General features: G+C 38.3%; 1 protein-coding gene across 3 annotated transcripts; it reads left to right on the top strand.

The window, feature by feature from the left end:
* Nucleotides 1–47: 47 nt before the first annotated feature.
* Nucleotides 48–25,856, top strand: LOC113133939 (E3 ubiquitin-protein ligase MARCH6-like). Of its 3 annotated transcripts, none has more exons than XM_026313007.1 (26): nt 48–282; nt 1,242–1,341; nt 1,754–1,827; nt 1,936–2,079; nt 2,541–2,613; nt 3,283–3,463; nt 4,473–4,704; nt 4,959–5,020; nt 7,207–7,239; nt 9,144–9,195; nt 9,382–9,440; nt 9,542–9,622; nt 9,991–10,059; nt 10,218–10,292; nt 10,498–10,632; nt 10,737–10,856; nt 11,420–11,520; nt 11,630–11,767; nt 11,987–12,182; nt 12,297–12,366; nt 12,460–12,641; nt 12,735–12,869; nt 13,019–13,108; nt 13,382–13,514; nt 20,313–20,448; nt 21,778–25,856. In XM_026313007.1, exons 1-26 carry the CDS (start codon nt 264–266, stop codon nt 21,860–21,862), a joined length of 2,775 nt encoding a protein of 924 aa, XP_026168792.1. In that variant the 5' UTR covers nt 48–263; the 3' UTR covers nt 21,863–25,856. The 3 variants fall into 3 exon arrangements, with proteins under 3 accessions (XP_026168792.1, XP_026168790.1, XP_026168791.1); XM_026313005.1 differs by having other exon boundaries at nt 9,542–9,652; XM_026313006.1 differs by lacking the exon at nt 48–282 and adding an exon at nt 812–934.
* The last annotated feature ends 1,648 nt before the right edge of the window (nt 25,857–27,504 follow it).

Here is a 27,504-nt window from a genome sequence, read left to right as displayed (position 1 = left end):
GACTGCGCTTCGGTGCCATCTAGTGGTTGAAACACAGCACCGTCAAATGTTGTTGTGTCCTGGCCGCTCGCTGATGCAGCTGCTATGAACTGAACATGTTTTATTTCATCGTGAAACGTCTGGTCACGTCAAAACTGGTCGCATCCTGAGCTAAGCAGTAGCTGGAAATGTTTACATGCAGATAGTGGTCTTCGCTTTTTTTTTTTTTACTGCCTGGCCAGCCGGACCACCGTGGAGCAGGGCTGCTTTAGCAGCAAGTCAAGATGGACACCGCTGAGGAAGGTAGCTAATGCTAAATTTGCTAGCAAATTTTAGCAGTACCTGGTAAACCCGGTGCTGTTAATAATGTCTGTAGCGTATTCAGATAACTCGTTTGTAAGTACTGTCAGGTCAGTGCCGATGATGGATTCAACGGTTTTTCTTAAACTTCTGGAGGGTTCACTATTTGAGAAACCGCTAACCAATTAGCGTTAGCTAGTTAGCATTAGCCGACGTCCGTTAGCTCTCAGCTACAGTGACTGTGATGTTTCTTCTGTTATACTGTCATGGACTAACTTAACAACTACTACTACTGAGTTGTGGAGGTAGAAATCACAAAGGGCAGCCATTTCGCATCGTTGGCATTGGTAACCTAGCTAATTATTTGGTGAAAAGGTTACCGAAGCTAAGGTTTATTGCAGCCGTTATAGTAACATTAGCTTACGTGCGGTGCAATAACTGGCCAATATGAGATTGACACTCCAGTCTGTCCTGCCAGTTGACAAGGCTCGTTTCTTATCTCTTTTAATAAGACAACACTCATTTTGTAGTTGTCGTTATTACTGCAGTTGCGTTAACGCTAACAAACCTCAGACAACCAGCCCGGCATTGTGTCACTGGACGCTGTTCATGCTGTGTGAAAGGGTAACGTTATGGACAGTGTGGCAGTTTTCAGGTATTTTTAGCTCATGTTGTTATATTATTGCTCACGTTTTCAATATGATTTCCGGGTATGGTAATTGGCATGCTTTTGCATCCTAGGCTCTAGTTATTTTAGTCATCGAGTAACACAGGTAATCCAAGGATTAGCGTCAATTCACAGATTGTCCTGCTGTCGCTACATGACTGTTCTGTGCACTAAACACACATATTCATGCTATCACAAAGGTGTGTGTCACCAGTTTTGCTCAAGACACACTTGTCTATGTTGCTGAAATTGATAGAAATTCACAGTGCCAAGTTGTGCCATTGTGTGCCTACAGCGGACATCTGCCGAGTGTGTCGGTCGGAGGGGACCCAGGACAAACCGCTCTACCACCCCTGTGTTTGCACTGGCAGCATCAAGTTTATTCATCAGGAATGGTATGTTCACGAATGAAGTTGGTAAAATCTTTACGAAGAAGTTTAGAGTGCTTATCTGACTACATTTTCAATACATTTTCTTTCACAGATGTTGAATTGGATGGGATTTTGTTATAGAAATGTATTTCAACATGTGAAAGGAATTCTCAGTAGAAGTTAGGTAATAGTTGGGATTATAACAAAGAGATCACATAAAAAAAAAAAAACTGGAATATGTTTTATTTGTAATTACACATCCAGCAACTAATATTAACAATAATCATTTCAAACAGAAAATATTTTTGCACAGCCATGTCTCAGGTTTGAAGATATGATTTTACTGCACAGGCATGGGGAAATTTTATGGGACAGAGTGCAGAGTTTCTGTAGAATTAAGTAGGTAAACTCAATAGGTTTTCGTTTGTTTTCACAGCTTACTCCAGTGGTTGAAGCACAGCAGAAAAGAATACTGTGAATTATGTAAACACCGGTTTGCATTTACACCAAGTAAGTTTTTCAGTAAATCAGTTCGTGACATTATTAATGCATTAAATTAAAGTGAATAAATAAGGCTGTTAGTTTCTCTCATTTCCACATTGGTCGTTCTGTCTTCAGTCTACTCTCCAGACATGCCGTCTCGCTTGCCAGTCCAGGATATCTTTGCCGGGCTGGTCACCAGTATTGGAACAGCCATCAGATACTGGTTTCACTACACACTAGTGGCTTTTGCCTGGTTAGGTGTGGTTCCTCTCACAGCATGTAAGTTCTGTCATTCAATAGTAATACTAAAACCAAAGAAGATTTCATCAGCAGTTGTATTGTTGCTGTCACATATTGTACACGTTCCTTGATGGTTAGGAAAAAAACTATAGATAATGAAGGTTGCGGCCTTTTAGATATTTAGTGTAAAAGTTTATGTAAATATATAATTCAGTGTACAGCAACAATTTAACGTAACTGTTTTTAACCACAAGACTTAATCAAGTGGAAACACGTGTGTGTGTAATGTTTTTTTGCACAAATTCTAGTCATATTGTGTCTCAAGGATTATAATGTTTTACTTGAACTGTAACCAAATTTTTTAGTTCATAATGATGCTCAGTAACATTCAAACAAAACCTCAGACTTTGGTGCATCTGTTTTTTTGTTTAGCTTTAATTTCACTCCATTTGTCAGTTAATGAATAGTGTTTTTTTTTTTTGTTGTTGCTTTCCTGACAGGTCGTATCTACAAGTGTTTATTTACCGGCTCTGTGAGTTCTCTCCTTACCCTCCCATTAGATATGCTTTCAACGTAAGTTTGAATTACTCTCTGTCATTGTCAGCCTATCCTTCTATATGTTGTAGGTCTTCTATATCTTATACATTGAAGTTGTCACAAGAATTCCATGAAGATTGTACTCTGTGATAATTGGAGGCTGTAGTTTGTGCTACTGTTGGTCGATACTGCATTATACAAAGTTATTTTGGTTATTTAGCCTAGCCTTCTTGATATAGATGGGCAGGAAAAAATAATGTAACAAATATGTCAGTATAATGCGATATATGTGAAGGCCAGTATAACCAAAATAATTGTACAGTTGAGTCAAGACCTCTTTAAAACAGAATAATCAAAAAATAAGTATTATCACTTTCATGAATGCATAATTTATGGCAAGAATTTTGTATCAGGCTACGGTCACATCACATGCTGAAGTGCCCCAAGTAACTAACATCTGACTTTCTTTATGAAAGTATGAACAAGCCAAACACTGAAATTTGGGATCTGACTATTTAATATTACTACTATTAAGTATCAAGGGCTGTAAAGTGAATGTAGTCTTAGTTTTACCCAGTTGTATCTAACATTGTGTTATAATTCATTCATTAATTCAAGAGCTCCTTATGACAGTTTTGTTTTGAAATCATAGTGAAATATAATAAACATATAAATTGATTCTTGATATTTCATCTCTTCTCACAGACAAAACTTGTTGGCAGACTGCCTTCAAGGTTGTTTTGTTGTCACTTGCACATTGTGTGCCTTCATCAGCCTGGTGTGGCTTAGAGAGCAGATTGTCCATGGCGGCGCCCCTCAGTGGTTAGAGCAGAATCAACCCCCTCTGGTTCCCAATCAGCCCAATGGTCCTGCACCAGCTAATGAGGTGAGCTCAGTTTATACTGAAGATCAACTAGATTACTTTTTGTGTATGTGTATACATAAAAAAAAGGCTGAGGGTAAATGAAAACTCTAAATAAAAACCTGTGTTTATACCCTATAAGAATACCGTTTTTTCTGGGTTATAAGTTACACTAAAGTATAAATCAATTTTAGCAAAAACAGCCTTGTTGAACAGAAAAAAACATATATAAGTCACTTCGGTGTATATGTCGCTGATTATACTAATTGTAGTCTAAATTAGCCTATGAAGAACGTAGACTAGGCATAACAGCAAGCAGAAGTGCATTACGAAATTTGTTCAGTGTCAGTAACATGAAACAACTACGGGGGGGGGGGGGTGAAACAGCATGCCCACCTCATCTCTGAGGTTGCACTCACTCCAAACTAATTCCTTTAAAGTTTGTTCAAATTATGTATTTTTTTGGTCATATAAACTTTTAAAAAATATTTAATTTTTGGAGGGGCAGCACGGTGGATGAGTGTTTAGCACTGTTGCCTCACAGCAAGAAGGTCCTAGGTTCATAACTTGGCCTTTCTGTGTAGTGTTTGCATGTTCTCCCTGTGCTTGTGTGGGTTTTCTCCAGGTACTCTAGTTTCCTCCCACAAGGAATAAGTGGGTATAGATGATGGATAATTTTTGGATTTAATAAAAAAAAAAAAAAGAATACAAATTTTCTCAACATTACCCATTTTCTGTGTTGGGTCACATGTTTTTGCCTGTTTTGTCTGTCCAAGTAAAGCAGTGTTCATGAGATAATGTGACTTGTCTGCTATTAGTGGTTAGAACAGTTTAGGTCAGAAATATAGTAACAAGTGACGAGACTGTTGCTATTTTTTTTCCCATTATGTCAGTTTAAAGGTTGCTGCTCCAATTACACTCAAGCTGTCCATGGCCAAAGTGTGGTTATGAGCGCATAAGAACTCAGATGTTACCTCATGTAACTTGGGTGGTCTTTGCTGTAGGTGATATGAAATTTATCTTCATTCTGCAGGTTCCAGGTGGTGCTGCAGCCAATGCCCAGGCTGCTGGAAATGCTGCAGCAGCCCAGAACCCTGTAGACCCTGTTGCAGATGGGCGGGCTCCTGTCAACCCACATGACGCTGGCAACCAGGGAGATGAGGCTGAAGTTGATGAGGAAGATGATGATGGGGATGAAGAAGAGGAGGAGGAGGATGAAGAAGGCAGGGAAGAAGATGCTGCCGATGCCAATAATGGAGGACAAGGTGAGGGCAAGGAGAAAAAATATAGTTAATATTGCAATATTAATATTGTTGAAAGTTGAGAAACTATAATGACACTTTATGCAAGTTATACTGTTATATTTTCAGCCTAATTATATTATGACTGCAAGTTTTCTCTTGGAAATTTTGTCTTTGTACTTGATGATGGACAAAAAGAATGCCGTGAAGATTAGTGTTCTCATTTTTCTGTAAGATACATTGTATGGGATCCTTATTGTTTTCAATTCTTCTTGTAGAAGATTTGAACTGGAATGCCCTGGAGTGGGACCGTGCAGCGGAGGAGCTGACCTGGGAAAGGGTTGGAAGCTATTTATTTATTTATTTATTGATTGATTGTGGTATGTTACAGCTAGGACATAATGCTTGACAAGCTTATAAGCATAAGAAGGATAGCAGTTGGCAAATGTATTTGGGTTCACAGAAAATGTCCATTTTGCTGTAGTTTGCTTAAGCAACACTCTAGATTCAGGTACAGCCATTTTCAGGAAAATCATTACCTGTTACTGCGTGGGATTAATACCTTTCTTCTTCTATGTATTTTTATTTTGAATTTGGTGCCAATGTAGTGGTAGTCAAACGGTAAGAAAGGAGGAGAAAGTGTAAACCTTTTTTTTCCTTCTGTCTTTATGGCATATGTGAGGTCTGAGAATAATAAAGTGGGCAATCATGAGGAATATCGGGAATGCAGTATAATCTGCTTTATTGAGACATGATTGCGGAAACATATCCCAAACTGAAAGTGCATCATCACCAGCTTTCAGACTGTGTTGGCCAACAAAGACTGTAGGCAGTGGTAAGAAGAAAGCATAACAGATGGTGTAATCTTGGACATGTTGTTATAGTGTCTTTGTATCCCGAACATTGAACTGTTAACCTTGAGTCTACGCCCATATTAACTGCCTAGAGAATTCACATGCACCATTGTGTCATTTTTATTCTGATAAAAATAAAGCTGCTGCTGATGTATCGTGTGACTCTACGAACTGAACATCAAATTGCTTTTGGAGTCATTTCAAGGAAATTCACTCTATCCTTTCTGCAACACTGCCAAATTTTTATCAGTTTGTCGACTGCCTCACAGGAGAAAATACAACATTGGATTTACTATATAAAAATATGAAACATGCCTACACTTCCACTGTTCTTGCCCCTCATCAGAACTCACCACAGCCCGGTGCTTCTCAGTCCTGACTACACACACATCATCCAGCAGCCTGTGACTACAAGAACTATAGCTAGGAAGGTGGTCACAGGAAGCCAGTGAAACTCTGCAGGTTTGTTTTGAAGCCACAGCTGGAAATGTACACTCATGAGGATGATATCAACTTCATGACAGACTGCACAAGAGTAAAGAAACTCCTGTGTGGAGGTTACTGTTCCCACCAAGTCAGTGTGATGTTTCCCAAAAAGCAAGCCATGGCTCATCAGTGACCTGCGGGAGGAGCTAAAAAAGAAGAGCAGCTTTCAGAGAATGGGGACAGGGACCTCTATGAACGCTAAGCCAGGGCAAAGATACTTACAGGATAAAGCTTCTAGCAAAACAACATGAAGGATATGTGAACTGGTATGAAAACTCTCCCACCTCTGCATTAAAACCAGTGTCTTATACCATGCTTACATGAAGCTGGGTAAATTCATAAGCATGTTTTTATCTCTGATTTAGCTATCCATTCAGACTAGGTTTGCAGCATTATCTTGGTGTCACAGCATAACGTGAACATTTAAATGTCAGTTATAAAGTACAGTATCAAAATTATTTTTCACATCCCTGTCCCAAGTACATCTGTGTTGTCTGTCCATTCAGGAACATATGATTTTGAAACAGACATATTGACCCCAATCAGATGCCACAAAGAAACACATACACAAATCTAATGTGTAAATGTATCTATCTGTTGTAGCCAGGGTTTATTCTTTGCTCATATCTAATGGAGCACAGCCACTGAGACTGGCTCTGTGCTGGGGGACTTCTCTGGAACCTTTAGAGTTGGTTGTGGGGAGGAGGTGGAACATTTTGGAGAATAACTCAAATCTCCTCCTCAACCTACTGGTCAAACAGCAGAGCACTTTCATTAGAAGACATCTTCAACTCCACTGTGACAAAAGCAGCTACAAGAAGTCTCTCCATCCTACTCCTATTACCCTGTGCAATGACTCCTCAGTGTCGGGAGCATTTTTGACGATATGTGTTATACATATGTTTGTATTTATTTGTATCTGAAGTTGTTTATATCCATGCATAATCCTGCATGTTGATATACATCTATCTTCAGATTATCTACCCAGTTTATAGTGATGTACAGTTATATCCATTCTTTGTATTATCTCTTTCATGTTCTTGTCTTTTTATAGTTTTCTCTCTATTTATTCAGCCAAAGTAGTAGTTGTATTTGTAGTTGTTATAAGACAACTAGTAGTATTTCCATGCTCAAGTTCATGTATTCTGAGGGATCTTTATGACACAGCTTTCTGTTTATATCCCAGATGCTGGGGTTGGATGGCTCACTAGTTTTCTTGGTAAGTGTTCACACACTCTTTCTACTTTAACACACACTTTTGAGTGTACCTGAAGATCTATATCCAGGGTAACTTGCTGGCTGACTTATTCGTCTGCACACACTGGTGTGAATATAGCTGACTTTCACTTTGATTTATTTTTGAAAATCAGCAGACTAAGAGCAGTGTTGGAATTCTCATAGGAATATTATGACGATATTTCCAAGAATTTCACTCTTATTGTCTGGTGTAAATCAGAAGTTTAATTGTGAAACAGTCTTTCATTAATTCCCCCAGCCAGTGATTTTGACATTTGCTGATTGAAGTATACCCAGTATGATTTTGCCTCAGAGGCCTGCAATCTCATGAAATTATATTAGCGTACATGCCTGTTTGACGCAATCATTTTTTAAAAAAATGTACAAATGCAACCAACATTTTAAGCTTTTATTGCACTCTTCTATTTACTAAAAATGCTATTTATGTACAAATGATGACCTTCAAATTCAACATAAATTTTGACCTTTGCTATAGAAAGGCTTTACATTCTCACATTAAAAAAAAAAGCTGTAAAAATTCCACATTGCAGCATATATAGGAAATTTGATTATTAGTGTTGTGTGTGTTTCACTTCCATAACCATGACTTGTTTTTCACTGAGAACATTAATCCATGTGCTTTTCTTAGCTAAAGGCTCAATGCCATGTATCCTTGTGTGTCATATGCATTAAATGTCAAATATGTTGATATTTTAGCCTCAATTTCCTTCTGCACTTGATGCTTGTTCATGTAAGATGTGAATCAAAGCCTTTGATGTTGCACTGAACACAAAACTCCAGCTTAGGATTACTGTCAATTAAACTTGATCTTTGCCTTTGCCTTTTAAAAGCATGAGAGAATAGCGGTCATGGCGCAGGACAGTAAAATGCAAAATTCATACACATTGTGCCCTTCTTTTTCTGGGAGCAGGAGTTTCCATTGGTGGGGTATGCCACTACATCAATTTAATTTTAGGGGAAACACTGTTTCAGTAGCGCTTCTCCACTGCTCACGTGTCGGGGTGTATTAGGTTGCTGCATCGCCTGGGGCTTGTTGAATTAGAAATGGATATGCATTTCAATGGAAATGGGTATGGATGTTACTGACTGACATGAACATGTCAAAATGAAGGCACATTTTAAAACTGACATCTACAACAACAAAGTGACAATTATGTTGTTCATTAGTTACATTGGATCAGTGGTTATTTGATCGATGCATCAATCAATAATTACACCCTTATTGTTGACCATATTTACTGAGACAGGAATAAGATAAATCAAATGGAACATGAAAGGTGGAGGCAGAGTCAGAAAACTAACAGGACAGTCCCAAAAATAATGTGTCAGGAAGGTGGTCGTGTTTATGTGGTTACTGCTCTTGTATGGTGACTGAGGAAGAAAGCTTATGATGTAGAGACTGGAACCTGCTGATGTTAGATTTACATAATCCACTCTAGATGTGCCCATGGGCGAGAGTGATCCCACGAGATTGTGGCTCTCAACATTGTTGTCCTGGTGGACTCCTCTCCAAACTTAACTAGAAAAATGAACAGGCTGGATGAACCAAATGATGAGCACATGAGACACAATGTGCGACTGAAGTATGTGTGATTCATCAACAATAACTGCTAATAAAATGAACTAGCTGAGATATAAAACCGGCAAGTTGCCCTGGATGCAGATACCTGTGCAGTTACTCATAATGGGCTTTACCTTTCTGTTTTTGCTTTTTGTTGAGCTTTCTGTATTTGCTTTTTGTTGAGCTCATAGAATCCATAGAATAATGTTGGTAGGGCTGGGGTTTGAGAGTATACAGTATTCATTGCAACTGTAAATATAAGTTGTGTAACTTCAACAGAGCAGAGTGATGTGTGTCTCTTTTAGGAACATGTCTTCTGGGTGGTGTCTCTGAACACGCTCTTTATCCTCGTCTTTGGTAAGTTAAATCCGCAATGTAGTGATAATGTACACACAGTGATCTTTGAGAAATTCTGAAACTTTAGGGTATTATAGTATGATGAGTTTACTCTGTTTATACAATCAGCATAAGTGAGTCCTGTGTGCCTTCTCACACATTCCAGTAAACTATTGGTTTTAACTTAACCTGTGTATTTCTCCTTAGCTTTTTGCCCGTATCACATTGGCCATTTCTCAGTGGTTGGACTGGGATTTGAAGACTATGTGAGTGCACAGCAATGCATAATTAGACACTTTGAATGTCTTTCTTTTGGGTTTCTTTTAAGGTGATGGCATTTACTTGATAATGATCTGTCTGGTTGCAGATCAAAGCTTCACACTTTGATGGCCTCATTACCACCATACTGGGCTACATCCTTCTGGCAGGAGCTCTTATAGTCTGCCATGTATCCTCTTTATTGATCCAATTACCTTTTGTGAGGGAAATGACCTACAATAATTCTCATACATCTAATGGGATATTATGGTTGTGTTTCAACTGGTTGAAATTGTATCAAAGTGATTTTTGTTTGTTTTTGGTGTGCTTTGTGCACACCTTTATTTAAAAATCACTTTAAAATGTTGATTTTCCAAATCAAGTCCACCTCTTTTTAAGAAAAATGTTAGTTGTCTAGTAATGCTCAGTCAGGTGAGTGACCCTTTTTGAATCCAAAAACTTTGTTTATATATTAGAATTATTAGCTTTTGATACTTAAAATATGACTGGGTATGCCTTGTCTTATTTTGCAGTTGTCCTTAACTCTGCTTCCTTTAGGCTATGGCTTCTTTAGTAAAATTCCAGCGGTCTAGACGTCTCCTGGGAGTCTGCTACATTGTTGTCAAGGTAAACTAGAGATGTAACTAGAATGCTTACATAAATCCACTTTGGTTTTGTTTTTATCGAAATGTTAATGTTTCCAAATATTTTCAGTTGAAAGATTAAAACTATGATTACTGGAATAAATTGTAAAACTAAATTGGATTTCTATTTCTATTTCACAGGTCTCCCTGCTTGTTGTCATGGAGATAGGCTTGTTCCCACTGATTTGTGGTTGGTGGCTCGATATTTGTTCATTGGTAAGTTAAATGTAAACTCAGTAAATCGTGTTGGTACAGTCACACAGGGATGCTTGATCACTAACCAGTCAGACTTATTGCAATCGCAGTGATACAGTATATACAAATTTGGTCCAAGCACTTGATGAGCATTTAATTTCACAAAAGAAAAATCTCTAAAAATGTTTTGTTCTCTGAACTGAGCCAGCTCCTTTGTTAATTGCAGGAGATGTTTGATGCCACTTTGAAAGACAGAGAACAAAGTTTTGACTCAGCTCCTGGTACCACCATGTTTCTTCACTGGCTGGTTGGCATGGTCTACGTCTTCTATTTTGCCTCTTTCATCCTTCTGCTCAGAGAGGTAAAGTCGGGGACTTCAGTCAGTCACTGATACTCCGGGGGGGGGGACTTAAACAGCCATTTCTAATATTCTAAATATCTAAGTTAAGACGTGTTTGTATATAGGTACTCCGACCAGGTGTGCTGTGGTTCCTAAGAAACCTGAATGATCCAGACTTCAACCCAGTCCAAGAGATGATCCACTTGCCCATCTACAGACATCTCCGGCGGTTTATTCTTTCTGTGGTCAGTCAGACTTCCTCCTCTATTTTCTATGAAACCTAACTTTCTGTTATGTAACAACACTCTAGATCTGTGCAAATAATTTTGTATAGATGTAAAATGCATATTTCCTTAAGATAGAGATTGGTTGAGAGATTAAAAACATCATGAATGATAAAAAAAAAAAATCTGAGTAGAAGGATGTACATATAAATGGCAGAAGGAAATTTTGCCTTAAAGGGTCTGCACCCAACCCAAATGCCTTTTTGGTATACTGTAATCTACCCATGCAGATTATTCTTTTTTCATTTGCTTAAGTTTTGAAATATTCATATTTGAGAGTTCTGCTTCCACCACAGTAGAAATTAATTAAATTTATACAATGCCGCTTTTTTCAGAAACTGTATCCGAGTTACTGTGCATATTTACCATGAACGTTTTTTACTGGAATGGCTTTCCATGAAAGAAATAGTCTGTAAAAACTTTTCAATCTGTGCTTATGCAAAGTAACGGAAAATATAATTCTGTAAAGACATATGTTAATGAAATTTAAGATTGTGTTTGCCTGTGTGTCTGTATATTTCCAGGTGGTGTTTGGGTCCATAGTTCTACTGATGCTTTGGCTTCCTATTAGAATCATCAAGTTGCTGTTCCCAACTTTCCTTCCCTACAATGTCATGCTTTACAGGTACATGTGAATATACTTAAAAACTAATGTTTAATGTTAGGCATTTCAGGTAAACAATTTTCTACAGAATGTGAATTTTGTCAAAATGTGTGTTTCCTTTCGCTTGCAGCGATGCCCCGGTAAGTGAGCTGTCTTTGGAGCTGCTTTTGCTACAGGTTGTTCTGCCAGCGCTATTGGAGCAGGGTCACACTCGACAGTGGCTTAAACGGCTCGTCCATGCCTGGACTTTTACAGCTGGATATATGCTGTAGGCACCCACACACACTTCAATTTCAAATGTAAAATTGTACAATAGTGTAAAGATAACTTCTGATTAAATGCTTTTTAATACAATCTTCATATGTCTTAAATAGTGAAAAAGCTTTGGCCACAGAAAAATGACTAGTGATGTGACAAAAGATTTCTGTCACTTTTCATTTTGTCACTTACTTTATTGTATTAAGACTACACATTGGTCTCCCCACAGTGACCTTCACTCATACCTGCTGGGAGACCATGAAGAAGATGATAACCAACCAAACAACAACCCTCCAGGTCGCCATAATAACAATCGGATCCCGGGCCTTGGAGAGGGGCTTCATGCTGCTCATCAAGCCATTCTGCAGCAGGGTGGTCCTGTGGGCTTTCAGCCATACCACCGGCCTGTAAACTTCCCCCTCAAGGTGAGTGACATGGTTCTGATATGGCTCCTCATATTATATATTCAAATATCCTGTTCTAATAACATTTCCTTTCTCGGTTGATAATTTGTGTTTGGTGTCTGTGTGCTTGTTTAGATCATTCTGCTCATTGTCTTCATGTGCGTGACGCTGTTACTGGCTAGTCTAATCTGCCTTACGCTGCCAGGTAATTTGTTGCCACAGGCAAGCCTTCTCTGCATTTTACTGTTCACTTTCCCCATCTCAATTTACATCTGTCATACTCTTCCTCCTATCCCAGTGTGTGTGGGTCGCTGGCTGATGTCCTTCTGGATGGGCACTGCCATGGTGCATGAGCTGTACACAGCAGCCAGTGGTCTGTATGTCTGTTGGCTCTCCATTCGAGCTGCAACAGTGCTGTTGTCCTGGATGCCACAGGGACGGACTGTCATCATGCTCAAAGTCCATGAGTGGACACTCATGGTAATGTGAATGTCTTTTAGCCAGTGGCTCCCAGCAAAGCTTCTCTTGTATTTTGTAGCAAACTGTTGTGATGTGATGTGTTGTTGAAAACAGATCATAAAGACCGTTGTGGTGGCTCTCCTGTTAGCGGGTGTGATTCCTCTGTTACTGGGTCTGCTCTTTGAGCTGGTTGTTGTTGCACCTCTCAGAGTCCCACTGGACCAAACACCACTGTTCTATCCCTGGCAGGTAGGACCATGGGGTTTGCATTTATATGAGTGATAACATCATAGATACCACTTGATTGTTTTGACCTACTGTAAAAAAATAAAATAAAATATATATATATTATCTGTACATACCTGTCAGAAAAGACAATTCAGTTATCTGTGTTGCAGGATTGGGCATTGGGTGTCCTCCATGCTAAAATCATTGCTGCCATCACACTGATGGGCCCTCAGTGGTGGCTCAAAACTGTCATTGAGCAGGTCAGTCACACACCTATCTAGCTTCAAAGCTTCTCTGCCATCTAAATATATTGTACAAATGACTATTTCTCTGAATGTATCTCTTTATGTGAGCCAAGCACTGCGGAACATATTGTACACATTGTATTCATGCTATGCTGTTTAAAAACTTTATATTGTATATTTTAAGAGCTGATCCAGTTTTTTTTGGTATTTCCCTATTAAGGACAAAAAGAATTGGGCTGGTATTAAAGAAGTAAAATAACATCAGCATCAACCCTGTTTCTGCTGTAGGTGTATGCTAATGGAATCCGAAACATCGACCTCCATTTCATTGTGCGAAGGCTGGCTGCCCCAGTCATCTGTGTCCTGCTGCTGTCACTCTGTGTGCCGTACACTATCTCCAAAGGCATTACACCACTGCTTGGTAAGCTATGTACAGTTATGGTTCTGGTTTTGGGATTTTCCAGCATTTAATATACATTAACAAACATCAATTTGAAGGCAGTGGAGGAAAAGAGGACCTCTCCTCGTTTTTTCATATGTCATCAGGCCGCAGGATAGACAGACCCTTACTAATTTGGAAATAGGGTCAGTTCCTTTTATATGAAGTGTACCAAGACAGAAATTGAACTTTTAGCATGTGTTTGTAATGTACATTAGGGCAATCTAAGTTAAGGTTTTCAAGCCTTTGTTGAAATTAGCATTTTAGCCATTTTGCAAGCCAAAGAAACCTTAAGTGAAAAAAATATTTTTGTATATTTCTAAAAGTCTGAGTATACCTTTTAAATGTTAAATTTCACTATACTTGAAGTTTTGTTAAAATGAAACCACTTAAGTTGCACTTAATACACTGGACGCTGCACTATAAATCTGTTTTAGTACATTAAAAACATATACATAAAAACATTACACTACTGTTAAAATATACTTAAAGCATTTCATGTATACTTGTTGCAAATGCAAAAAAATATACTGACATTTAACTTATAGTGCATTACTAATACGCTTTGAGCCAAACTCATTTTAACTTTGCATGTAATACAATAGAATGATGTTTGAAACCAAGTTGAACATATTGCATTAAAACATAAAATTATATTGAAATAATATTCCTGGAAAATATAAAATAGAATGTCTAAGTACACTATAAGAATCATGGTGTGTCTAATAAATATACCAACAATACCCTCTGAATGTATTCTCAAAACACAGTCTGAAATGTCTATACTTTGCTTAGATTACATTCAAAATATGTTGTACTAAAAGCACTACTTACTGTTAGCATGTTATAAAATTCTCTTACTTAAAAATACAAGTGCACTTTTAAGAGACCTAAAATCATTTAAAATAATTTTAACTCCTACACAAAGTATAAAACACACCAGTCAAAAAAATTATTGAGCCGACCCATGCCAGAGGTCACACTCTGGACCTGGTCATCACTAAGGGTGTTAACATTTCATATGTCATTGATGTTGCTTTGTCTGCTCATTTTTGTGTCTTTTTTGATTTGTCCATAATTCCCAAAGATGCAACTGGACCTACATTTTCTCAGAAAAGACACATAAATGATAACACCATGACACTATTTATGGAGGTGATTATGTTTGAAAATACCACTTTTTCTCATGTTTAAGATTTGTTGAATTCATATACTTCATGTGTTCTAAATGTTGTGGATGTGACTGTGGATGTGATTGCGCCTGTTAAAAATAAAGTGATCAGGAACAGGCAAAAGGTGCCATGGAGAAATGATGACTCGGTCAGGGCACAGAAAAGGGAGTGCCGGAAGGATGAACGAAAATGATGTCCTGTCAGTGACACCTGTCAATAACAAAATATTTGAACAGACCATCTCCAGTCTGAGTTCATCCACCTGCTGCCTTGTTGTTTTACCCACCTGACTTCTAAAATCATCTCTAAGCAGTTTGTTACCACAACTCACTCATTTAGTTCATGACTCATTACAGTCTGGAACAGACTTGAAAATTTGGATGGAACGGGGATGCCACAGACTTGAAGGGCCTTGAAAATTGCATCAAGCCTCTCCTAAAGAAGTACAGTTTTGATGCCACAGTATTGAACAACTATCGGCCTATATCAAACCTGCCGTTTTTAGGTCCTTGGTCCTTGGAAAAGTTGTTTACCAAACAACTTACTAACTTTCTCCTACTAAACAACTGCTTTGACGATTTTCAGTCAGGTTTTAGGCCCCATCACAGCGCTGAGACTACACTCATCATGATAACAAATGACATTTGTCTGAACTAGAACCTGACCGATATGGGTTTTTTGAGGCAGATGCCGATACCAATATTATGAAGTAAAAAAAAAAATCCAATATCGATATATCTGCCAATATTATTTATGTGTATATTATAGTACAGTACCAGTCAAAAGTTTGGATACACTTGCACAGGCAATGGCGTTTTCAGTGTCCAAACTTTTGATTGGTAATGTATATAGAATACCGATATATATATATATATATATATATATATATATATATATATATATATATATATATATATATATATATACACACACACACACACACAGTGGCCACGGAAAGTATTCAGACCCCTTTAAATTTTTCACTCTTTGTGTCATTGCAGCCATTTGCCAAAATCAAAAAAGTAAATTTTATTTCTCATTAATGTACACTCAGCACCCCATCTTGACAGAAAAAAACAGAAATGTAGAAATTTTTGCAAATTTATTAAAAAAGAAAAACTGAAATATCACATGGTCATAAGTATTCAGACCCTTTGCAGTGACACTCATATTTAACTCACATGCTGTCCATTTCTTCTGATCCTTCTTGGGATGGTTCTGCGCCTTCATTGGAGTCCAGCTGTGTTTAATTAAACTGATTGGACTTGATTAGGAAAGGCACACACCTGTCTATATAAGACCTTACAGCTCACAGTGCATGTCAGAGCAAATGAGAATCATGAGGTCGAAGGAACTGCCCAAGGAGCTCAGAGACAGAATTGTGGCAAGGCCAGATCTGGCCAAGGTTACAAAAGAATTTCTGCAGCACTCAAGGTTCCTAAGAGCCCGGTGGCCTCCATAATCCTCAAATGGAAAAAGTTTGGGACGACCAGAACTCTTCCTAGACCTGGCCATCCAGCCAAACTGAATAATCGTGGGAGAAGAGCCTTGGTGAGAGAGGTAAAGAAGAACCCAAAGATCACTGTGGCTGAGCTCCAGAGATGCAGTAGGGAGATGGGAGAAAGTTCCACAAAGTCAACTATCACTGCAGCCCTCCACCAGTCAGGGCTTTATGGCAGAGTGGCCCGACGGAAGCCTCTCCTCAGTGCAAGACACATGAAAGCCTGCACAGAGTTTGCCAAAAAACACATGAAGGACTCCCAGACTGAGAAATAAGATTCTCTGGTCTGATGAGACCAAGATTGAACTTTTTGGCGTTAATTCTAAGCGGTATGTGTGGAGAAAACCAGGCACTGCTCATCACCTGCCCAATACAATCCCTACAGTGAAACATGGTGGTGGGAGCATCATGTTGTGGGGGTGTTTTTCAGCTGCAGGGACAGGACGACTGGTTGCAATTGAAGGAAAGATGAATGCGGCCAAGTACAGAGATATCCTGGAAGAAAACCTCTTCCAGAGTGCTCAGGACCTCAGACTGGGCCGAAGGTTCACCTTTCAACAGGACAATGACCCTAAGCACACAGCTAAAATAACAAAGGAGTGGCTTCAGAACAACTCTGTGACCGTTCTTGACTGGCCCAGTCAGAGCCCTGACCTAAACCCAATTGAGCATCTCTGGAGAGACCTGAAAATGGCTGTCCACCAACGTTCACCATCCAACCTGACAGAACTGGAGAGGATCTGCAAGGAAGAATGGCAGAGGATCCCCAAATCCAGGTGTGAAAAACTTGTTGCACCATTCCCAAGAAGACTCATGGCTGTACTAGCTCAAAAGGGTGCTTCTACTCAATACTGAGCACAGGGTCTGAATACTTATGACCATGTGATATTTCAGTTTTTCTTTTTTAATAAATTTGCAAAAATTTCTACATTTCTGTTTTTTTCTGTCAAGATGGGGTGCTGAGTGTACATTAATGAGAAATAAAATGAACTTTTTTGATTTTGGCAAATGGCTGCAATGACACAAAGAGTGAAAAATTTAAAGGGGTCTGAATACTTTCCGTACCCACTGTATATATATATACACATACATACATAAAGGCATTTTTAGCAATAACTCAAATGTGGTAATCAAACATTTATAATGATGTGACAAATATAATGGAGACAGGGTGTATAACATTTTAACAATAAACTTTATTATCCAAAACATTAGTGCACTAAACAGTGCTGCTGGTCTGCTTCTGCCTGAACAAGAGACCTCCTTACTGAAGTGAAAGAGTTGGCTGGTCGTCAGTAGCAAACAATGGAGCGTGCTCTGCTGGACAAATTAAGTAATTACACCATTTCAAGTATTTTACCTGCATTATATGTTCTGTAAAAAAAAAAAAAAAAAAAGTTAATATTGGCGACGTATCTGCAGAATATTCAATACCAAAATGACATATCGGTCGGGCTCTACCGACACTGGCAGCGTCTCTGTCTGTTGGATATGAGTACTGCTTTTGACACAGTGGACCATGTGATCATGTTACAAAGGTTAGAGGACTGGATAGGCATCTCTGGTACTGCCCTTAAATGATTTAAGTCCTATCTTGAAGACAGGATGTACTTTATTGAAATTGGTAACTGTCTCAGACCAAATGGCCTTGACATGTGGGGTCCCCCAAGTCCATCTTGGGACATCTTTTGTTTAATCTTTACATATTTCCTTTGCGTTGAACAGATCACTGTGTGGATGCAAAACAACTTGCTCCAAATAAAGAGAGACAAGCCTGAAGTAATCATCTTTGGTCCACAGAAACAAAGAGAAAGTGTCAGCAGTCACCTCGAGTCTCTTTCTCTAAAATCTAAAAATCAGTTTAGAAGTCTAGGGGTAATCATAGATAGGTAGATGGATAGATGCTTTATTCATCCCCCATGGAGGAAATTCAGATTGTCCAACAGCTTACACAGAAATTTCACTATTTACAATATCAACAGTTAATGTTAAAAAGTGTAATGGCTGTGGGGACAAAGGATCTTCTCAATCTTTGTTCTACAGCACAATGAGATGAGCCCCCCACTGCAGCTGAATTCTGTTTAGTCAGGATGTCATGGAGCTGGTGTTTATTATTGTCCATTATAGCAAGGAGCTTCCTCTATATCTGCTGCTCCACCACAGTTCTTAGAGGGTCCAGCCCGATGCCTAGCACAGAACTGAGCTTTTTCACCAGTTTGTCCAGTCTCTTACAGTTCCTGTCTGTAATGCCACTCCCCCAACATACAACAGTATAAAACAGTGTTACTTCCCATAACAGTGTGATACATAGCATGTCACTGCAGACATTGTAGGAACTGAGCCGTCTGAAGAAGAAGCCCTTTCCTGTACACTGCATCCACATTGACAGACCACTCCAGTTTTTCATCCAGAGCCACTCATAGGTACTGGAAGGCCTGCACAGTCTCTATCTCCTGTCCATCAATACAGACTGACTGGCATGGTGCTTTTGCTCTCCTAAAATCAACCACCAGCTCCCTAGTGTTGGTGGTGTTCAGGAGAAGATATTTCTTTTTGCTCCAGTCAGTGAAGGCTTCCACTAGGTTCCTGTACTCCCCCTCCTGACCACCGCACACACATGCCACAACAGCTGTAACATCAGAATCCTTCTGAATGTGGCAAGACTCTGAGTTATACCTAAAGTCCGATGTGTAGACCGTGAATGGAAAAGGAGCAAGAACAGTCCCCTATGGAGCCCCAGTGATGCATTCCAGTGGCCCAGAAACACATCTCCCCACTCTCCCCATGGACTAAGACTTGAAATTTTAACAGCCATATTAAATTGTTTACATAATCAGTATTTTACCACCTCAAAACACTGTCAGAATCAAAGGGATCATGTCTAAACCAGACTTGGTGAGACTCATTCATACATTTATCTCCACCAGGTTAGATTACTGTAACAGCCTGCTCACAGGACTCTAAAAACAAGCTGTAATGCAGCTGCAGTACATTCAGAACGCTGGGTCCTGACTAGAACCAGCCAGATTACTCCTGTTCTCAGATCTCTGCACTGGCTTCCTGTCGCTCAGATAATAGACTAACAGCACTGCATGTCTCTGACATGTTGGTGTCATATGAACCATCTCAAACTCTGAGAACATCAGAGCCAGGCCTTCTACTTGTGTCCAGAGTCAGGACTAAACAGGGAGGAGCAGCGTTTCAGTTTCATGCAGCTAAAATCTGGAATAGTCTTCCTGATGATGTTAGACAAGCCTCATCTCTGGCAAAGTTTAAGTCCAAACTAAAAACTTTTCTTTTTAGCTCTGCATATGACAAATGAAAGTGTTTTATCTTCACCGATTCTCCTTTAATGTTACTTGAAGTCAATTTCCTACGTGTTGTTTCTTATTTTAATTTTTGCCTATGTACTTTTAACTTGTCTTTTATTTCTGTAAAGCACTTTAAATTCCTGTGTATAAATTGTGCTAAATAAACTTGCCTTGCCTTGCCACTAGCATCTGAACTCTACCACATACCATGTTGGATTAATGCTAGGGTTATTGGTTGAAACTGGTCTCACTGTCGCTTTGCTTATATCATATCTTTTGTTTCTGTGAATGGTTTATTCTATGTCCTTTGGCCCACCCCCAGGAATTCGATCTCAAACCTTCAATAGAAAAGAGAATTAGATCACAATACAGTACACTTTACCACACCCAGGAACACAAGAATTACACAGTTTAAACTAGTCCCGGTTTAAACTAAACAAAAAAAAACTAACATATTTTGGAAAAAATAAAAAATATATGGAACTTAAAATAAAATAGGTTTAAAGTGCACTTTTAAAAAACATGCTAAACTACAGATTAACGATATCATTTAAATATAGTGTGAAATTTTTTTGGAATATGCTTGAGACTTACCAAAAATGTACTTTTACTGTGTTATAATGCAAGCACAAATATACTTCGTAAAATATTTAACACACTTTATGTGCTAAAACTATAAATATGAACCAATATTTTTCACTTGGGAAAACTGTTTTGTTTTTGTCTTTGATTCACTTTGTTCTAAGTCAGTCTGTCTTCGCTTTCTTTCTGCCACTTCTGCCTTCCTCCCTGGCAGGTGTACAGCCAGAGATGCAGATGCTGGTGGAGAGGAGGATCTATCCATTTCTACTGATGGTGGTCATACTGTTGGCCATTCTGTCCTTCCAGATACGACAGTTCAAACGTTTATATGAGCACATCAAAAATGACAAGTCAGTACAGCACTACATTTCTTTTAGCGTAAATTTATACATAGAGGGCAAACGAGCAGTTTGTACTTTGCTCCTGTTGGTCCTGAGAAATGTGAGCCAGTGATCAGGATATCTAATGACCACAAATTGGAAGGAAGAAAGGTTCTACCTGTTTGTCAGATGACTATTTAGCTTACTGTTTGTAAAAATACAATCAGTATTTGAATAAGCCATCAACAGTATTTAGGGATGATAAAGGGATGCTACTGATAATATAAAGCAAGAAGCTGAGAGTGGGGAACTATGGATAAAATCTTTTTACAGTACTGTTTATTGTAGATCAAAGTTTCATTAGATGTTTTGATGCAGTAAATATTCTGGAAAATACATTTAGAAACAATTTAGACTAAAATTCAGTATTGCCATAGAGTAGTCTTAAGCACCAATGCCTTTGTTCCAGGCGCCATTTTAACCATTGAAATTCCATGACATTGTTTGTGGGGAAAAACATAGAGAAGGACAAGCGTGACCTTGTTTTTTCTTCAGTATGAAGTTTTTCTGTGATTGTCTGTATGTCCATGTGTATGTGACAAATCGGAACTGATAATACAGCAGTATATATAGCAAACTGTATAGCAGCATACATGATGATGTTGGTCTGCTATGATGTAGACAAATAACGGCCCAAAACAACACAGGGTTCAAGAGGAAACCTGTAGATGACACCACAACAGCACACTTGATCAACTTTTACAGGGTCTTGCCTTTCTATTGACTTCTGTTGTCCTATAGGTTCAAATGTTGGTGTAACCAAGTTTCCATCTAGCAGATTAGCAAACCAAGTTCACTAAAAAACTGTAGGTAATTGCAGCTGCTATTATTGCTGGGGTGGGTGTAAAATACTCATATTCATATTCCAGATGGGAGTTGCTAAAGCAAATAATGTTAAAATTACCTCCCCTCCCTTAGAGAAATAAATCTATTTTGAATGAGGCTTTTATTGATTTGTTCAAATGGTCAACATCCAGAGGATTTCCAGGGGTAGCTGCTTTGATATTATTGGTGTGGCTAAAACCTCTGTTGATGTTGACTTACAGCATGTATTGTTGTATAGTAGCTGCTTTAGGCTATAAAATGTGTCATTAAAAGGCCGGCGTAAGGAAATTTAATTTGAATCTCTTTTCATTAGTGATATAGTTTAATTAACCTTTAACTGGCATAATACAGATAGCTGCTGCTGTCAATATGACGACATATAAATTAGTAAGAAAGTTCTCCATAAAACACACAGTTATGTACATTTTTAACCTTAAAAGTGATCTCTAAACAACTCTGCTGTGTCTCTTCCAGATACCTGGTTGGACAGCGACTTGTGAACTATGAACGTAAGACAGGCAGGAGCCCGTCCACCTCATCCTACAGCACCTCCTCATAGACCTCATACTGCTGTAGGATCAATGGAGCTGCCATCAGCTCCTGTGGTGATGAACCCTCTTCATTTCATTGCTGCTTGGCTGTCAACTTCAGTCTCTGAACTTTTGCTTGCATTCTAGTCTTCTTATTAACCAACATCTACTGCAATCACAGGTTTGGGAGACAAAGATGAAGAGTGAAGGCAAAATGGTCTCAGAACTCACTACTGACAGAAATTTTACTTTCTGCCAAAGGTTGTTAGCCAACCCATAAAAACTGTCAGCATGATAGAAACCAAGGAGAATCAAAAACCTGTTGACTGTCCATCCTGTCTAATGTGTCTTTTTTTTCTTCAACACAGCTGACATCATAAGTTTCATTTGCATTATTATAAGGAGGTTTGAGCTGAAGTTGTTGCAGTAGAGCATAGATTTTACCACAGCCTGTGCTTCCCTTTTAATGATTGTTGTGCAAAATGATATAGCTCATGCTGAGAGTTTCTTAATGGGACATTCTCAGAGCTGCAGAGAAGATATTTGGACTACATTAGCAGGGACCCCTATGGTTCTGTTGTCATTCTGCATTTGTCTCAAAAGACACCTTTCATCAGATTCAGGTTGTCAGTGATAAGGAGGGACAAACATGATGTAGCAGTGTGATTGTATTTCTGCTAAGATGTTTTTGTTAGATGTGTTGATTGATTTTTAGTGTTACATTTCTTGAATCTTGAGGTACAGTCGCACATATGGAAACAAAGTAGTTGGCTGTATCAGGCCCTCAGTGACTCTGTAGTACTGGGGATGTGCTGTGAGGAGCATGTAATTTCTCTTATCTGCTCTGATTGGACAGTTGTTCTGTTGTTTTGCTCTCACATGACATTCTTAATTTTTTTTTTTTTTTTTTTTTTATGTCCCAGGAATTTGTTAAAGATATGTTGTAGAAAACTGAGTGTCCACAGAAATATGGGTTCCCTGTGTTTAGTGTAAAAGTCCTTCATGTACTGGAGTGGACTAGTAAACAACTCTGCACTTTGGGTTCTGTTGGAATGAAGATGATGGTGATTGGCTCTCACTGAACTGTATCCGCAGATATTTGCATAAAGGTCAATATTGCTCAGCATTAGATAATCCAGTGTGGATTACTTTGAACTAAAGATGTGGAAAAAGAAAATGAGATTTTAGACAATCTGGACACAGCCCACAGCGTTTGTGTGTGTCTTTGTGTGTAGAAGAGGGGAATTTTTTTTTTTTTTTTTTTTTTAACTCAAATACTCAAACGGTTTTCTCTTTTTGCAGTTACCTGGTACACTCATTCAGTCCAGTTGTAATGAATCTCTTTTTGACATGTTGTCAAGATGACAGCAGTGATTTTACGATTGTGCTCTTTTGTGAGTTTTTAATTAAGCAATGGTGAACATCAAGGTAAATATAATAAATGCACTGAGTTGTACTCCCTGGCAGCCAAAATATTGGCTCTTTCGTTTCCCATAATGCAGTGTCTTTCATTAGACTCTGTGCCTGTTGAACATCCACATTTCTCAAATGTGTTACCTCCACTTGGTTATGTAGACTGATCATTTTTCATTGTGAAGCCAAAGCACAGATAACCTGATTACACCATAAGGGATTATTTTATATTTTTTGCCACATCTGAGCAAGGAAACATTTTTCTTAAATAACTGCTAACCCACTGCATGTTTGCAGTTGTAATATAAACAGAAAGCTTACTTACCATGACACAAATCATTCTCTTCAGCAGTGTATATACTTAGGTTTGTTCACATTATTTAAAGTGCTACAAATGTTACACACCAGTGCAGCTTCAGCCCACTGTGGTTGCGTTGATGAGGCATGTATGAAGGGTTTCCCACCTTGGTCACAACAGATTCACTTCTCTCCAGTGTAAATACACTCATGGTTCTTGTTCACACTTAAATTTCATGTCTTTTCAGGGTCACATAACTAGCGGAAACATTTCCTCAGCCTTTGGCAGTGATCAGATGTGGGTCTGTTAGTGTCTGTGAGGACAGGAGCAGGAACTGACGTGTGCTGCTGTTTCCTCTCCTTGCCACCAGATGCTGCTTCTCCTGTAAATCAGCTTGATGATGTGATTATATTATTGAATTCCCTTCTTGAGGCACTCTGTGCTGTGTGTTCTTCAGTGGAGGCTTTTTAAGTTTTATTACTTTTAACACCTCCATGTATCAGTACTTTAAAATTTTCTCAGAAATTTAGCCCATCGGTTACTGTGACTTTCAGAATTGAGGGGTTTGTTTTACAGTAGTGTGTTGAGGGCATAAAAGTGTACCTGCCAGAATTGTTTTTCATAAATGTGAAGCTAAAGACTTTACTGTACCTGTAACTTCAGGCCCTGATGTGGAGAGTGGTCTTAGCTCACTGTGGAGGTGCATTGCTGAGTGTTGTGCTGCTCTGTTAAGCTGATAGCATGATGGCAGTTTGTGTTGACTCTTGACCCACAGTGTCCTATTTGATTCACTGTAAGTCAACACATATACATAATAATTTTATATTTGGATTAAAATTTGCTTCACAGATTTCCAGTCCAATGGAGTTATGCCACTATTTATCAATATGTTCTTTCATTTTCTTGTGCAAGTTAGATTAGGTACATACAAAGGCAGAGTCAGGAGTTGCTTAGCTTAGTTTAGCATAAAAACTGGAAATGGGGAAACAGCTTCTTTGGGTCTGTCTACAAATAAATGAGTCTCTAAACATTACTAATTAACATATGTTATCTGTTTAATTCATACACAAAAATGAATTGTCTAGCTATTTTTAAGCAGTCACATATTGGAACAGTTTCTTGCCTGGATGCAGTAGCCTCCTGGAGGAATGTGATAATGTGATTTGAGGCAGCAATGTGAAAATGTGTACGTATTTAGTGAAATGTGGAGGTTTAAAATCAGTGCCCAGGTGTTGTATTCCCAGTTTCTCTCTCGTGTGACCACATCTTCTGCTTTTCCTCACTTCATGTCATATTAGTAGACCCAAAAACAAAACAATTCCAACCTCTGAAAAAACTAAATGTCATTTATATTCATGACTGAAAACAGTCCCAGCCATTCTTGATAATTATTTCTTGCCGTTAATGACAACTGAATCACATTCTCTGATGGGCTCTGAATCCCAAAATCAAGATGTTTTTAAGGTCATTTTTTGACAATAATGGTTAAGTAGAGAATTGTTTTTTTTTTTGTTGTTTTTTTTAATGCGAATGTTTTAATGTGTTGCACTTTATTATACAGTTTGTAATCATTTCAGTATGCATTGTAACACAGTCAACACAGCAAAATTTGTCTGATTTTGTTTTCGCTCCACTGAGACTGAGATGTGTCAGTATTTCACTGTGGCGGCTCTGCACAATGGGTTTTACTTACAAGGTTATTTTAAGTTTTGCATTAGTTTCTGACATTTGTGTTAAACAGGTTTAATTATGAGTTCAAAAAATATAAACTGCTTTCCTGTTGGTATAGATTGTGAAGTACATTAACTTTAGTGCTGACAGCTGTAGTGCTGCTGTGTGGAATGCTCACCTACGTGTGTGTATATATATATATATATATATATATATATATAAAACACATATACATATGATGCTATAAAGTGACCTTTTAGTATCTTCTTGAACTGAGCTGGAATTTTGGTCTTGAATTTCAATTTTTAGGAGCAAATGATTTCTATTTTTATATGTGCATAAAGGCAGTGGCATGAACTGTAACATAAATATATACTTTAAGGTTTATTAATTGGTAGTTCAGTCATTTGAAACAATGATAAATAGTTGTAATGAATTCTTTGAGTGCAGATTCCTCTTAGCAGTGCAAATAATATGCTCTTTAAGCAAACGTTGCTGATGTTACTCATGTCTGTATATTTTTGATCTAAAGCTGTTGCTCCCAGCATTGCTGTTGTGATTTTCACAGAGGGTTAAATCCCAAGCGTGGCAAGATGGTAAATAATATAGGAATGGAATTTAATAAAAAAATTAAAATCAGGCATCACAATCTTTTTTTCAGACTTTGCTGTAATGTTTGGTTTTTTGTAAGTTACTGGATAATTATACTTCAACACCTATTGAAATCAGCAAATGAACTTACGTACTTCCCACTAATGACTAAACTCCCTGGACCTAAACTGGAGTGTGATTGATTTTTTTTTTTTTTTTTTTTTTTTCTTTTTTAAGAAGTAGAAGCTTCTCTTGGTATTGCAGGATCATGTAGCACCCACCGCCCACAAATAAACCATTCCAGTACACAGTAATACAGTAAAAAAACATTTTAATAAGACAATTTTTTTTTTCCTGAAGTCAAATACTTTAAAGTGATTGCAGGACTAGAAATTGATTCATTTAGGCCAAAAAATGTAAAGTAAATCAGTAAAAATAATTTAATTTGTGTCTATACATGCATGTGTGTGGAGCTGGATGCTATTAGTGCAATTGAATCCAGTGTGGGCCCAAAACTAAGAAACCAGTGGAAACTGGCAGCTTTTACCTCAGGATGCAGTATCCAGTTCCTCATATACGACTGTGGTTGTGAAGGGTTGCTATTTTTTTTCAGCCCACAAAATCTTTTTAGAATCATGCATGCTTTAACAGAAGAGCTTGTCAGACTCTCAGAACCCATCCTGCCACACCTGCCTGATGTCATACAACTATTTGAGAGCTACACTAGTCACTGAACAGATTCACTGTAGACACTCACCCTGCTGCTTCAGCTCTCAGTCAGTATTTATTTCATCTTTAATTCCCTCTGCCATTTCAACAGCTCTGATTTGAGATAATGTCTGACACTGCTGGAAAGCACAGCTCGAAGAAACCGGATGTGGGGTTATTTCTGCTGAATCCAATTACCCTTCAGCTAATGCACAGACTTAACAGTTTAGGAAGCCAAGTACAGATTAGGAGCATATGTAGCTGAAACCAGATTTCTGCTGTCAAGCTAAATCTGATTTTTCCAACCTGTGCTTCGTTTCTTGCTAACACAATAGGACCAACCTTTTCATAACTATTCAAATCATGGAATAAGTGCCTGTGATTTGCCCCTCCTTAGGGAGCTCTGGGGAGATTAGTGCTGCGCCACAAAGAGTTTAATTTCTTTTTCTTCTGATTGTAAAACCAGACTTCAGGCATAAAACAAGTGTACAAAGCTGAATTGTACTTTCCTGAAATGGATGACTGCTTTGCACAAGAAATTCGTGTCATTTTTTACACACGGTGCAGTTTAATTCAGGAATTTCAGGATTTAACAGCTAGTGATTAATGTTTTTCTCACTGAAAACATGTTGGCTCAGTGCGAGCAGCCCTTACCTTTTCAAGGCAGCCAACATGAAACACTTGGAATTGATTCCACACTGTTTGAAAAGATGCTCAGGTCATGACCTTTCGAACTTGTCACCGCAATTTTAAAAAAATACGTGTACATGCCAGTGTTTTTTTTTTTTTATGATCAGTTTTTATTAAATGATCAGTTGCAAACTAGTGAACTAAGATTGTACAGTGTTCAGAAAGAGACTACGGTTAAATCACGTGACTCAGTAGTGCTGTACTGCAAGGCATTACGATGTCTTTTAGCTTATTGTTTTGGGTTTCAGGCATACAACTTTGTTTTTATTGTCCACAGCAAAAAAAAAAAAAAAAAAAAAA

This window comes from Mastacembelus armatus, chromosome 17, assembly GCF_900324485.2.
Source record: "Mastacembelus armatus chromosome 17, fMasArm1.2, whole genome shotgun sequence".
Taxonomy (NCBI): Eukaryota; Metazoa; Chordata; class Actinopteri; order Synbranchiformes; family Mastacembelidae; genus Mastacembelus; species Mastacembelus armatus.
The sequence above is the reverse complement of the archived record's forward strand: the minus strand, read 5'-3'. Positions and strand labels throughout refer to the sequence as shown.

Coding starts and splice junctions, on each gene's coding strand:
- LOC113133939 (XM_026313005.1), top strand. Junction 7,240..9,143: donor ATGGCTCACTAGTTTTCTTG/GTAAGTGTTCAC, acceptor TGTCTCTTTTAG/GAACATGTCTTCTGGGTGGT. Junction 13,109..13,381: donor TCAAAACTGTCATTGAGCAG/GTCAGTCACACA, acceptor TTTCTGCTGTAG/GTGTATGCTAATGGAATCCG.